Source organism: Podarcis melisellensis, assembly GCF_964234715.1.
Source record: "Podarcis melisellensis genome assembly, chromosome: 10".
In the NCBI taxonomy this organism is placed as follows: Eukaryota; Metazoa; Chordata; class Lepidosauria; order Squamata; family Lacertidae; genus Podarcis; species Podarcis melisellensis.
Window position 1 is genome coordinate 38,486,700 of NC_138542.1, and position 15,587 is coordinate 38,502,286.

General features: G+C 41.1%; 1 protein-coding gene and 1 long non-coding RNA gene across 3 annotated transcripts in view; one reads left to right on the forward strand and one right to left on the reverse strand.

The window, feature by feature from the left end:
* Nucleotides 1-15,587, reverse strand: part of MGAT4C (MGAT4 family member C) — a 312,936-nt gene that overhangs the window by 232,766 nt on the left and 64,583 nt on the right. Inside the window, exon 3 of one of the 2 annotated variants that reach the window (XM_081926596.1) lies at nucleotides 7,608-7,703. In XM_081926596.1, the coding sequence (XP_081782722.1) occupies nucleotides 7,608-7,634 (27 nt within the window). In that variant the 5' untranslated portion in view covers nucleotides 7,635-7,703. Of the gene's footprint in view, nucleotides 1-7,564; nucleotides 7,704-15,587 lie in introns of those variants that run through there. The other variant, XM_081926597.1, reaches the window with a different exon arrangement.
* Nucleotides 3,120-13,341, forward strand: LOC309378495. Its single transcript, XR_014172108.1, has 4 exons — nucleotides 3,120-3,304; nucleotides 4,394-4,623; nucleotides 11,983-12,158; nucleotides 13,224-13,341. It is a non-coding gene; the product is annotated as an uncharacterized lncRNA (long non-coding RNA).

The window sequence follows — 15,587 nt, forward strand, 5'->3', positions numbered from 1 at the left end:
GCCAGTGCTTACCCCTTCCTTGACTTTCATATGTGTCATCTAACTACACAGAGGGATAATCATTTGTTGACTACAACCACACAATGAGTTGAAAAGGGATATGGAGAAAATGCATATGAAACAAACTCCCTGGTTCTCTTTGTATCAGATTTTTTTTTTTTTGCCTTTAAAGAGCATTTTGCACCATGTCCAAAGCTTGCAAAGTGCTTCAGGTGTGACCTGTCCTTTCATAAGTCCATATCACGTCCAAAGTAGCTAGCATCCATATTTGTGAAAGAGACTTTTGAATAATGAGATTTTCTTGTGTTGGAGGATATCAATCATTTGTTGTGAGTCAACTCCGAGTATAAGAAAAATATTCCTATTTGTCTAAAGAAAAAAAGAAGCATTGTACCTCTCTCACCCCAAAATGTGCATGACTCACTTGAGAGCGCTAGATTTCCTACTGATATTGACCTTGAAATGCATCAACTCTCATTTTACCATGCTCTAGCCATTTCAGCTCTCAAATAAAAGACATCTTAGTATTAAAGGCCTCAAGAAACAAAATGTATTAACTAGATCACTTTAATGCTGCCTTAGTAAAGTTGTAACCTCTGTGATCCCCATTATAGAAGAGAATGTATTCTACTTGCTCTTGAATGTACATGGTCAAAACACTTATATCCCAACTATTTCTATGCTATTGAATTGCTACATTGCTTGCTGTGTGTTAGGAAAACAGCTTACTTTGTTAAGTCTGACATGCTTTGAGTATGAATGCAAACATTCTACAGGGCAATACTCTTTACGTCATTCTTGCATAAGGCATCTTGTGCTTTCTTAGGCTAAGCAAAGAAAAATTGTATCAGGAAAGTTGTCCCCCAAGAATGGCTTTCATTTCATATCTGCTATCAAATGTGTTTACAATGTTACAACAATTCACTTTCTTGGTATTATTCTTCCTTTTAAATCAAGGCTGGGAGACCTGTAGACCTCCAGATGTTGCAGTCCTCCACAACTTCAACTAGCATGGCAAATGGCTAGGGATATTGGGAGTTGTAGACCAACAATATCTGGAGAAGTACAGGTTTCTCATTCCTATTCTGGTAGTTCCAAATTACTAAGGCTACAATCCTGTACCCATAAACTGGAAGTAACCCCAACCAAACTCAATGGGACTTACCTCTGAGCAGAAATGTATGGGATAGTGCTTTATAAGGTAAAGGGACCCCTGACCATTAGGTCCAGTCGCAGATGACTCTGGGGTTGTGGCGCTCATCTCGCTTTATTGGCCGAGGAAGCCAGCATACAGCTTCCAGGGCACGTTGCCAGCTTGACTAAGTTGCTTCTGGCGAACCAGAGTAGCACACGGAAATGCCGTTTACCTTCCCACCACAGCTGTACCTATTTATCTATTTGCACTTTGAGGTGCTTTTGAACTGCTAGGTTGGCAGGAGCTGGGACCGAGCAAGGGGAGTTCACCCCGTTGCAGGGATTCGAACCGCTGACCTTCTGATCAGCAAGCCCTAGGCTCTGTGGTTTAACCCACAGTGCCACCCGTGCTTTATAGTAGTTCTAAATTACTGTGTTTCTTGTTTTTGATCAACACTTAACTTCCCTTCCTGTGAAGTTAACCCATGAATCCAGACTATAGAGTCTGTAGTGTTCTTTCAATAGTTATATAAGCAAGATAGGACTGTCTCACACAAAAGTTATGGTGAATTTGTTATTGTATCTCACATCTGTATAAATGTATTTATTTATTACATTTATATTCCCTCTTTCTTCCAAAGAGCTTAGGGTGGCTTCTTCCCCTCTTTATTTTCTTCTCACAACAACCCTGTGAGGCAGTGTAGGCTGACAGATATTTATTGGTGCAAGGTTCAGCACTCCAACCATTCCAACACACTGGCTCCTTAATTAAATTGCCCACTTATATAACAAATGGCACAAGAAGGATTTAGATAAGTACATAATTTAAAGTTAGGAAACTGACCTGTGCAAAAAAAAACAGTTTCAATTCTGAGTTTCTAAAATAATTTGATGCAATCCAGCCAAAAGAAAAATATTTTTGAGTCCCGTTAATTTCAGTTAGGGTCTCCTGTTAAAATATATCAAAGTTCTAAGTCCTTAATTATAACAAGGTTGAATTTTACACCAGAGCTCTGGAACACTAGAATTCACGGATATGAGATGAAGCTGATTGATGAAAGATTCAGGACAGACTAAATAAAGTTATTCTTTGCATAGCGTATAGTTAAACCATGGATTCTGCTCCCGCAAGAGGTACCCCAAACTTGGATTGCATATCAGCTTTTTGCGCAGATAGTGGGTAATAGGTTGCTAAAATATCTGTGTGATAAAACTTATATTTTAGAACATTCTTTTGGGTCTCATTTGTCAACTTTCCCTGCCTCCATAGACCAACATGTTTTTAAAAAGGCTTAATATTTCCATTGGCTCCTATGCTCCAGTGAAGATGACAGACCTTGTGGGAGGAAAATCTTAACGCTTTAAGAAAGCAGACTGAATTCTGCAGAGAGATGAATTCTACATCACTCCAAGTTGGTGCATAAGTAGTAACCCTGTTTATTTTTTGTCAATGGCATTAAAAAAAAAAGTTTGTGGTGACATAGTTGTTAAATAAACACATGCCTTTCTCCTCCAGTAGGAATTGGTTGTGTTACCATTTAAAATCCAATGCACAGAACCTTTAATCCTTCATGTATCACTTTGTGTAAGAGTCCGCATGTCAACAAGATTTATCTCTTAATACACACTTAGACAATAGGTGTTATTTTGATTAATCTTGTGGCTAATTGTGTACTGAAACTACAGCAGCAAATTCCATCCAATTATTTTCTCAAGGATAATGACTAAATATACAGTACTTACAGATAACTGCACCTTTTAAATAATGCCTCAGCTTAAGCTCATAAATAATAGTTTACTCTGGTAATGGCACTGAAATCTATGGTGCTGATATACTGATCCTCTTAGTCAACAGAGAATTCTGTGCCGGCTGCTACACACAGTGTTCTCTTTCACTGAACACACAATTGTTTCATTGCTTGACAGTACTTGTCATCTGTTGGGACACAGGGAGTGGAATGCTCAGCTTTCATCCATTCAAACAGGTGATGAACAAAGCTACAACATCAGTCATCTGCTTGGGCAGTGTACACATGATGCAAGAGTACAACCTTAGTGGCACGTGATGTGAGCTTTTTCTGCACGCACAAGGGTAAATCAAGAAGAAGAAGACATGTGCAGAAATGTGACCCATTGTAACTTACTGTTCAGAAACTACCAAAGATCTGAGGTAAGAAGTTAGGCTTTAAAACCTCATATGAAGGATAATAACTTAAGAACAGTTCAAATGGTCCATCAAGCATCCTACTTCCCACCGTCAAAATCAACAAGCGGGACAGGAAGGCAATAGCTATCTCCTGATTATATACTCTCCAGCAATGGGTACTTTTCCCATTTTACATCTGATGAAATTGTTTTGTAGTATTTAGAATCTGTATGGATTATTTTATCATTTTAGAGTTTGTTAAATTGATTTTAATCAGCCTTAGAGCTTGCGCTTCTATGTTTTATTCTGTTTAATATGTAAACCACTTCAATGGCTTTAAGTTATGAAAAGGTTTAAACATTTGTTTATTATTCTTATGATTATGAAGAAGATCCTGAAGAAATATCCTATCCCCAATAACAAAAATAATTTTTTGAGAAATCTTAATCATATTCCCTTTTTTGGCATCAGGAGATACGATTGCAGTTGTATCCATTCTTTGAATCCAAGGGTGATTTGGATTTTTCTTTGAAAGAAAACCACAGATACAAATAAAAGGAAAAACTTTGGGTCCGTGTGCATCTCTAGTATTTACTATAATATGAAAGGGCAAAAGAAATAATCAAGAGTTCTTATTTGCTTCCCAATTATACCACTAATTTTACCATTTCTTAATTCTTCTCTTTCCCTACTATTGGTAATATTATTGCCTTTCTTCAAACATATATACCAACAAGAAATCATTTTTTTTTTGTATTTATGAATAACTGCCTGCAAGAAAATGTCTTTGTATATATTCTGATATATTCCTGAGCTGCCTTGTGGGACATCTTTGGGAGAAGAAAAGGTTAACGAGTAAACCCTACACAAATCCAGAGTAGAATCCACAGTGGATGGTCCCTTGCACCTTCTTCTGGCAACTCCTGCAGCCAACATGGTAGCAAATGTATTGCTCTGCTTTCCTTTGGATCACATCAGTGAGGCCAAGAGGGGGTTCTTTCCATCTGGGCAGCTCAGGACCTCCATATACATTGCCCAGACTTGCCCCCCAGAGAGGACTCTACATGACTTGACTTCATCCCCAGAGATGCACTTCATTTTCTCTTGAGACAGATGGATGCCAACAGCAGCAATCTGAGCTCAAGTTATAACCTTAAGCAAAGCAATGAGAAACTCTTGAGAGGAAAGAATGAAGAACCCAGTGGATTATGTACCTATCAGACCTTTGTTACAAATATACATTCCCAGGAAATGAGTTTGCCATACAGCAGCATTCAAGCTATCAAAACATCAACAGAAGAGAGAGTGAATGAAATATTCAATGGCTTTCCTCAATAAGAAAGGTAATAAAGAAAGCTATTGCTGGCAGCCACCCATTTGAAAAGGTAATATGGCTGTTTGCAAGCTGAGCAGTGCTTTTTTCTCCCTTCATTGAGCAAAGTTCCCTGCCGTTGAGTAACTGAACTTAATTTCTCAACGTCAACATCTCTGCTAATCCCACACCTGCTTTCAAAGCCAGCTCTGTTTAGCTTTACGTGGAACGAGCTGAATGTTTTACTTTCAAAGCGATAGGTGAAACAGGAAGATTTCTCTCATGCTTCTCTACCTCAAAAGGGAAAATTACAAAATGACTACTCTGCTACTTATTTAAGTGGGAAATTGGCCTTTTATGTTCATTAATCCAACTTGCATACATAAAGCAGGAGTGAATGGTATGTTTTCAAACTGCTTTACTTTTACCTTTGCTCTATACACAAGTTCCAAGACTTTTTAAAAAATATACTCACTGATCCCCTTGACTCCTGCAATCTTCTTTTTTATCTCTGCCTACTAGTAATTTTGCCTCAGCAAAGCTGTTCAACTTGGTCATTTTAAGTGATCCTCAATGAGACACTGACTATTCCCCCCATTTATTTTATTTATGTCCTTATTACGGTTGTATCCAGTGCTGGCTTTGCCTTTTCAGAAATTGCTTTCACTCATAAAACTTTGGCCTCAAATTGTTGCTGCCATACCTCCTCACTTAAACCCTTTGTCTTCTCAGCCATTCCTGAGAATCACTGGCTAAAATGTGGTGCCCCAATTTATGCCAACAGAACCCTCTTGCATGAAGCAAATTCACCACTAGAAATACCAGCATCTCCATGAGAAGGCACCCTTAACAAACAACAGTTCCTAGAATTATTTGGGAGAAGCCATGACTATTTCAAGTAGTATAGTGCTTTAAATGTATGGTGTGAATATGGCCTTAGAGAGTTCATGAGAGAGGCAATATATGAACCAGGAACTTCCTGATTCATAGCTCTGTTCTATGATATACGCTCTCATAACAACAATGCACCAATTTAGGCAAAACTATGTAGTGCAATGGTCTCTAGACACAAAGATTATTCTTCAAACATCTTTATCCATCACAGAGTAGGCAGTCAATATGCCCCAAGAACCATCTCTCCCCACATAAATTAAGCCCATTCATCACCTCAGGCCCTTCTCTGAAAGCCCCCATGGAAGGGGTGATGACATTGAGGCCTTTTCAATGGTGGCTCCCCACTTATGGAATTATCTCCTCAAGGAGGCACATCTTCGTTTAGGTGTCAGGCAAAAACATTTCGCTGTTGCTCTGGTCCAACACTATCTGCTCTTCTGATTGAGTGGTTGATTTAGAACTGCTGCTATCTTGCACCTCTCTCCCATATTGGAAGATCCAACTCATGATCCACTTAGAAGAGATGGATTAGATTAGGAATGAGGAACCTGTGGGCCTGCAGATGTTCTTGGACTTCAGTTCCCTTCGGGAACATTGGGAGGGTCTCAGATTCTATATCTCTGGATTAATTGATCCAGAATATGCAATATGATGATGCATCAAGATCCCACCATGAACATGGTAACAATATGAAAGGCACATTACAAAACCTCTAACTATAGTGCTAGCAGAACCATAAGTTTAGGATTAGTGGAATGTTCAGTGTAAAATGTTCATCTTAAGGAAATGGATTCTAAATCCAAATTAATTTTAGTTTATCGTAACAAATTCTTTCCAGCTTCACACCTGAAGCAGATGGAAGGCGACTGCATCAGTAAATCAGTCCCTTCAAATTACTGTGGTTTATGAAGCTCATCTGCATTTTAATCAGACATAAAGGGTTTATTCTTGGAAAACCTCAAGAATGCCAGTTTTTGCCACCTGGAAATACATGGGAGAATTCATAGTAAATCAAATAAAATATGTTGCACATTTTAATTTTGCATATATTTCTCTCTTGAGACTACAGTGTTACATAGTTACAGGTATCAATATTTTTTACTTGCAATGATATATTAGAATTCAGATAAGAAGCTGATTTTTTGTCATAAGCCCATTTAATTGGAGATTCAGGACTTTTTCAACAGTGCTACAAAAGTGCAATAATTTTAAAAATCCAAATGTAGTTGTGACACCTTCAAACAACTTCTATAATCTGAGTGTGGGTCAACCAGTTCCCATTTAGAGAGAGAACTGATGTTTTCCAACTAGGATTCCCTTTATTATTATGTTATGATTTATTATTATTGGGTCATAAATGCAGCAAAGAAATGCAAGAAAGTTGCATTTATAATAGTTTGGTTTCAATCAGCTCAGTCAAATTAAATGAGTGAATTCATGGGTATCCATTATGTGCTATGAAAATCCCCTTGTAAGTGCACAGAATTCCTTGTGCTTTTGGAGGGAAGAAGAATTTCGTCAATCAACCAATTTAAACTCAGAAAAGAAAATAGTAGGAGTAGCTAACATCAAATGCCACACTGTGGTTCCCATTAGCTCCAGTCAGCATGACTAATGGCAAGGGCTGATGAGAGTTTTCACCAACACCTGAAGGACAGCACATTGGCTAGCTTGCATTACAGACTCTGATCCAGATGCTCAAGTGTCCAGCTCCCAAAACTAACTATTCCATGTATCATTTTCTTCCGTTTTATTTGTTGCTTCAAACAGTTCCTTACAACCATTAGGCATTACACACTCTTCACAAACATATTTCAGATCTCTTTCCATCATATGACTGCATCATCATCAACTTTTCCACTTTGCTGCTCAGGTCACAAGGAATCAGTTGGATAACTTCATTCTCTTTCCACCCATCTGACAAATAATTTCCCAAAGATGAAAAAATGTGTGTACTTGCCTATAATATTTTTTTCCAAAGCTACCATACTCCTTGACCACATGCATTTAGTTTTCAGAATATGTCACTTTTTTAATACTTTAGTTTACTGTTATTTCATTTAATTATCATAACATACCCTAATTGTTCGTGTTGGCTGGTGTTTTTATTTAATATCTTACTTTTTTGCTCTTGCTGTTCTCAACCATGGTGATAGAGCTGAAACTCCATACCAGTATTGCATTTAGGATTCCAAGCCTCCACGGTTTTCTTGAAGTCTGGAGAGAAAGAAAAAATCATAATATATATCTCTTCAACTTATTACCACTATTACTATTTCATTTATTATGAGTTGATCCAACACTGCCCGTCTATGATCAATATGAGTTCACTGCAGACTTTCATGAATGAAAGTAGGGTGGGGACCAGTTTTAGCCAAGCAAAGTCCCATGTTGCTTCACAACATCCTCCAACCCTCTAGAGCAGCTGGGCCAGCCCTATCATTAAGCAGAGATGGATGCAGCAGAATGATGAGAGGCACCAGCTAAGGAACCCCCAAGGGAACCCCCAGGGGAAGAAGGCTCAGAGCTGGTGGATTGGTTGTGGGACTACAATGAGTGGTCAGAGGCAGAAGATTGGGAGGAGGATGTGTCAGAAGCTGAAGAGGCAACAGGGTTTAGTGAGCAGGAAGAGACTGTGGAAGAGCACAGTTCTGACTCAGAGGCAGAATAGGGGGATCAAGGGGATGAGTCGAAGCAGGCTGCTGAAGACACCAGGGAATCCCCCTCTCCTGCTGTGACCAGCTCCCATCCCCCCCTGGTCTCCCAGAACATAGAGACAAGTAAAAAGGACAGAACAAAGAGAGGCAAGACAAAGGAACCTTAGGCTGCTGGTAAATAATAATAGTACAGTGGTACCTCGGGATGCGAACGGGATCCGTTCCGGAGCCCCGTTCGAATCCCGAACAGAACGCAAGACACAATGGCACATTTGCGTGTGCGCAGGTCACGTTTCGCCGCTACCGTGCATGCGCGCAATGTAATTTTGAGAGTCTGCGCATGCGCGAGTGGCGAAACCCAGAAGTAACACGCTCCATTACTTCCGGGTTGCCATGGAGCGCAACTTGAACGAGCTCAACCCGAAACACATTCAACTTGACGTATGACTGTAATAAACATCATAAATAAACCTTTATTGTCGCTACACCACCTGTGTGCAGTGAAATTAAATGCCCCCCACATACACTCAGTCTTGTTCACACTCTGTGTGCTTGTCAGAAGTCAATTACACCACTATTATTATTATTTTTCCATTCAGCAGCCCAGCAGCCCACGGATAAAAATGGTTCTTTAACCTGTTGGTGTGGCTGACTATACTTCTGTATCTCCTGCCCGAAGGTAGGAGATTAAAGAAGTGCTGGCCAGGGTGTGAGTCGTCCCTAAGAATTTTCCTCGCTCTCCTGAGGCAGCTGTCTCCCGCAATGTCATCTAGCGAACTCTGAGGACAGCCCATGATGTCATGTGCTGTATTTGCCACCCTCTGTAGGGACTTCTTGTCCATGGCTGTCAAACCAGCATACCACACTGTTATACAGTATGAAAGGACACTTTCTATTGTGGCCCTGTAGAAGGAGATCATCAATTTTTGTTTGACATTATTCTTTTGCAAGGCCCTGAGGAAATGGAGTCTCTGTTGGGCCTTCCTAACCACCTGGGTTGTATTGATTTTCCAAGTGAGGTCTTCACTAAGGTAAACTCCCAGAAATTTAAAGAAAGAGACTCTCTCCACACACACACCCCTGATATACAACGGGGCTAGTTCCTCTTTCTACCTCTGAAAGTCCAACACCATCTCCTTTGTCTTGCTGATATTTAGGTTCAAGTTGTTCTCTAGGTGCCTTCTCCCTATACGCTAATTCATCTCCACCTGTAATTAGACCGATTATGGTGATATCATCTGCAAATGTAATAATTGTGGTGGATGGATCAGGTGAAATGCAGTCATATGTATACAACGAGTACAGGAAGGGACTCAGCACACATCCCTGAAGGAACTGGGGGAGGAGCCTTAGAAAGCAGTAGGAAGAGGGGAGGGAACTTCAGTCCTTGCAACTGAACTGCCTCATTGGGGCAAGACCTACTGGGAAGAGTTGCTGTGATCACTAGGGCCTGCACTGTTTGGGTTTCTTTGAATAAAGAGTTAACTTCACTGACACTGTATGTTTTATTGATGACTTACTCCTGACTCCGGCTCCTGATAGTCCTGCGCTGTCAATCCGGCACTTTCTTGAAATATTCAGTAACATCACTATGAATTTTAGTGAAGGAAGTGAAATGGGTTAATAGAATAAAGATAGCACTGACAGTGTGACACAACGGGCATCTTGTCCATCAGTATAGGAAAATGACCACACCTCCAGGTACATGTTAAAGCATGGGGAACTAGGTAGCATTGAGCAGCAAAATGGTCTGACTCAATAATTGTTGTTTGCCCTCCTGCTTCATTATGGAACCTTTTATAGCTGCTTAATTCAGGTACTTAGTTGTGAATGCTGCTAATCGAAGTAATCATGGAAAATTAGAGCTTTTTTCACAAGGCAAGAACAACGTCTGTATTTATAGTCACATAAAATAGCAATAATTTCATTATGTGCTTTGTCACTTTCACCCTCATACAGTTCTTTCTACCCTTCTATATGCTGTATGCATAGGGGTGGGGGAGAGACTTTGTGGATGCCATAAGCATTTGCTGAAGGTTTGCTTGACACACAATCCAACCATCTGCCATGCTGCAAGTGTTGACATGTCCCCAGCTGTCACTGGAAACCTGACTCCAATCTTGAGGATTGTTAAAGCATGTGAAGAAGAAAAGCATTCTTATTGCTTGACAGTGACCTCTTGGTAAGAAACTCAGCAAAGTTCAAGCCTAGAAAGATAGACAGACAGATGGATATTATGGCCATTAGATGATTGCAAGGATGATTGCAAGGGCAACTAGCGGAGGCTGCTGAGCAGAAATGACTCACCACACCACTTTATCACAAAAGATTCCATACCGCAAAATTAACTACACTTTTCTCCACAATCAGGGAGATTGTTTTGTGTGGTGAGATGTTTGCATGCAGTAGCTTGCAACTAAAGGTAAAGGGACCCCTGACCATTAGGTGCAGTCGCGGACGACTCTGGGGTTATGGCGCTCATCTCGCTTTATTGGCCGAGGGAGCTGGCGTACTGCTTCCGGGTCATGTGGCCAGCATGACTAAGCCGCTTCTGGCGAACCAGAGCAGTGCACGGAAATCCCATTTACCTTCCCACCTATTTATCTACTTGCACTTTGACATGCTTTCGAACTGCTAGGTTGGCAGGAGTAGGGACCGAGCAACAGGAGCTCACCCCACCACAGGGATTCGAACTGCCAACCTTCTGATCTGCAAGTCCTAGGTTCTGTGGTTTAACCCACAGCGCCACCCACGTCCCATAGCTTGCAACCAGGCTTGGGCAAAATATGGCAATTTTGGTTTCTCGGTTTCTCTTCCCGCCCCCCATTTCCACATTTACACTTCATTCTGCACAAATAGTATATAATGCAACTGTTAATGAAATGAGTGACCATTTGGAGGCCGATTGCCAACCACCTGTTTAAAAAATGTATGGACATATTGACTAATTATTAACATTGCCCAGTCAACATTTCCTCAACTTAGAAAACAACAACCACTGAATAAATATTCATGCCATCAATGTAAAAGAGAGAGAAAAAGTCACTAATTATGCGTATGCATCTGTGCTGAAGAAATACTCAACACTGCCAAGAGACTTCAAATTGTGGATACGTTTGGGATCTGAATAGCCTTGCATTGCAAATAATAATTTCAGAGAGAGTTGTAGTTCTTTCATTGCTTTTAATATCATGTATGTCCAGGAAAACAAATGTTACACTTTTATTTTTAAGCAAACAGAAATGCATCATGAGGAAAACAAATTATATTTGTGCCAGATATTTAGATTCCTTCCTTCTGGCATAAATGGTTCAAATTGTACATTTTCTTAATGTTCATGATGCAATTTCCCAGGAATGTGAAAGACTCCTTGGTAGTCAGTTACTGTTCTTTCTGTCCTTTCACAAGATAGGTAATAGCAAAGAAATTTGGTAGTTTGGGATGTAAATACAAGGATGGACAAAGCAGGAAAATACTGCTGGGTTAGAAGCACCCTGAGGGGCAGTAAGAAACTACTCTTTTGCTTTTGGGGTTTTGAGGCAAGATCAGTCCTTTGCTGCATATTAATAAGAAGAATTAAGAATAATGCCAGCAGCCACCACCACCACCTCCTGTTTAGGCTCTCTACACATGATCGGGAACACTGCTTTTTATTAGTGAAGCAACCCAAACTTGTAACTGGTCAGTCTCAAGGACAAATCTGATGTCCAGATGAATACAAAGCTTTGGTGTCTCTCTAGTGAACTGAAACATTCTTGTAATTCTAACCAAGTTTGATTATTAGTTAATTTATTGTTTGTACACATGAATGTTGAGCATGCATCTTTGTTCATATTCAGATATTGATTGCTGCCGCCTCTTGACTGAGGTATTAATTGGCATGATTTCTTCACCACAAGACGCCAGGGAGGATTACAACAATATAATACACAGTTATAAAAACCGATAAAACCATTACAATTATGAAACAAGAAAAGTCATTTCACTTGGAGCAGGAAAGTATTCAGCAAAAGAGGTGAGTGCCACAAAATGAAATACAGTAGCTGTCAGAGGTCAATGTAAAGACATGTGCCTTCATAATATGGTGAAAGGTGAACAATAAACATAGGCGCCGACTCCATGGGGCTTGAGGGGGCCCGAGCCCCCTCAAAAATTCGTTTGGGGGGCTCCGCCCCCCCAATAATCTCCAGCGCCCCTCCAGCAGAGCGCCATCGCCGCCCCTCCCCCAGCCCAAAATGCACAGGGAGGGGCGGGCTGCATGCCTCCTGCCCTCCCTCCCGAGCAAAAGCTCCACCCAATTTCCTTTGGAGCTGATTAATAGGCGCAGCACGCTCTCCCCTATTCGCTCACGAGGAGGCGGCGCCACTTTATTTGCATATTCATGAGCTTATTTATTATTCATGAGCTTTCCCGGCCCCCCCCCAATATTTTTTATAAGTCCGCGTCCCTGACAATAAAGCACATAGGAAAAGCTAGACACATCTCTGTGGGGAGGGTGCTCCACAATTTAGGGGGTGCCACAGATAAAGCTCTCTCCTGGGCTGCCATGCTGCACACGTCTGAGGGTCATGGAACCATCAATAGAGCCCCCTCAGTAGATCATAACATCTGAGAAGGTTAGCAGGAATGAAAGCAGTCTTTTAAACATTTTGGACGTAAGTCATTTAGGCCTTCAAAATACTAAACCAGACCCTGCAGGTGTCCCTATTTTCCAGGGCATCCCTGATTTAGAGAAGCTGTCCCAGTTTCTGATTTAATCCCAGAATGCCCTGCTTTTCCTTAGGAAAATGGGGGGGGGGAATTAAGGATGACATGTTTTTGGATAATATGTTTTGTTTAAATCTTCAACAAAAATTATACAAAAAAGAAAAAGGTAGCCCCACACAGAGCACATTGCAGTAGTCCAATCAGAAACTCACCACAGCATGGAGTACAGTGGCCAAGTCATCACTGTCCAGGGACCACAGCTGGTGACCCAGCCATAGCTGGGAATGGGCACTCAGCCTCTGAGACTACCTGAGCCTCCATAGGCCATGCTTGATTCAGGAACACCTCTGAGCTACAAATCTGTTTCTTCCAGAACAGTGTCAAGCTAAATACCATTCCTGTTCTCAAAAGCTGCTCTAACTGTTTTTACAAGCCTCCTCACAACTTGCACAAGTGGAAGAATAAAATAAACAAACTGGTGGTGTAATGAATTTTGGCAGGGAGAAATCTCTCTGGTTTACTGTGAAATCCTCACCTGTGTACCTGTGTACCCTTATACTATAAACTGAAAATGTATCCGACAGGGGAAGATTCAGCTGGTAAGTTTATAGATATATTGGAAAGAGCAGGTAGGAGGTGCTTTGTCTAAAAGGAAATATGTTTTCACTCATTCCTCTTGCAAAAAATCAATGCAGCTCACACCTGACATTTCCTACTCTTCTATTCAGCCATAAGTAACTCTTTATTTATTCAACTGTTAGAATGCTTTTGCACTTATTGTTGGCATCCATCTGTCTCAAGAGACAATGGGATGTGCCTCGTGGGGTGAAGTCAAACTGCTGGAAAATCAGAGCACTTGCTGTAGCTGCAGAGACTGGTAACTTGTAACTGCTGGCTCCCACATTCTTTTTACTGTGTTAGCTACACCAAAGTGACCTTCCCAGGGTACAAGCCTGGTACAGTGGTAGATCGGGTTACAGACGCTTCAGGTTACAGACTCCACTACCCAGAAATAGTACCTCGGGTTAATAACTTTGCTTCACGATGAGAACAGAAATTGTGTGGTGGCAGCGCGGCGGCAGTGGGAGGCCCCATTAGTTAATGTGGTCCTCAGGTTAAGAACAGTTTCAGGTTAAGAACAGACCTCCAGAACGAACAGACCTCCAGAACGAATTAAGTTCTTAACCTGAGGTACTACTGTATAGAGGTCCTGGGCTGTCCAGATAATATGACCTCCTTCTCAGGCTCACTGATGTGGTCCAAAGGAAAGCACATTTGGCACCAGCTTTGTTGCAGAGTTGCCAGAAGTTGCCATTCAACCATCTTAGGGACTTTATTCCAGATTTGTGTAGTATTTACTCCTTTGTCAGGGAGAAACAATAACCTTATCGAGATGGTTTCCATGTATCATCACTTCCATAAATAAAAGCACTCTTTCCATCATTAATCTTCGCAAATCTGTTGCCTTCTTTTGTCCTCTGAGGAGATTCACCCGCTGTATGAAAACAAATGCATTCCTCCTTCCAGACATAAGTCTTTTGACAGAACTTGCCAAAATGGTGACGCTGTTTTTTACTGCATCATCCCAAAGCTCTTGTACTTTCCACGCTCTCCTTAAAACATGCTTTTGGTTAAAAATTATCTCCACACAGTCTTAAATCATCCATCTTAGGTCATTTAAGCGGCATTTCTGACTTGGGGGGGGGGATTATTGGTTAATCACATAAAAGAAAGAAAGGAAAGTCCCCCCCCCATCCAGTCCCGTTGCCGACATACCGAGCCTTGGTGTGTCTTCTCATGATATATTCCTGTTTATCCGACCCGCCTTCTTTATCAGAGATCTCTTCAATTAGCAGCCTTTACTCCCCATTCTTCCTTGAAATATGTGCATTTGCTTCTTTCTAATTGTTTCTTTTGAAGTTGCTGCAGCTAGTGGCACGAATCAGAGACAGCGTCCAGGAGAGCCGAAGTCCACACAAGGGTTTTCTGCCTAGTGCCCCCACCCCCTCGAGTTCGGGGGCGGTATATGTGAGCACAGTAGGCAAGGGCAGTCCCCCCCCATCTCCTTGGTGGCGCAGGGAGGCTGCATACTCCCATCACAGCCTGTTAATTACCTCATGTGGGTCGGAGAGATGTTATTGTCGGCTATCTTCCAATGCACCCCTAGTGGCCCCCCTATTATTATGCATTCTCTGCTAGACTTATCGGTCAGACTGGTTCATCTCATCATTCTATGGTCAAAGTGTCCCATTCATGAGCCTGGTGCTGATCCTTTCAAAGCAGATATGTTATGTTATCCCAGACAGCCATCTTCTTTTTTTCATTCAAGTGACCAAAGTGTTAAACTTATACATCTTAAGTGTGCACTTAATTAAATGTCATTTTGCTTTCCACATGAAGCCTACTTCCTTGAAGTTTGAAAACATCTTAGTCCAATTAAAAGGTATAATTTCACTAGTTCTGTGCCTGCATTCTGTGGAACCAACATGACTACAAAGACTGTGACCTAAATTTATCCTGCAGCAATATGTAAATTTTATAATTCATATGGATGAGCTTGGGGGAAATAAAGCCAACATTAATAACTTGAGAGGGAGTCACACAGATGGGCCCGTGGATGTGTTTATGCTTTGAATATGTGATTTCCACTTTGGACTGTTTCTGTCTTTCGTTGTCTCCAGCTGGGTTAGCCACAACACTTTAAAAAAGAATACACACATATGGATTGAGTTCTCTC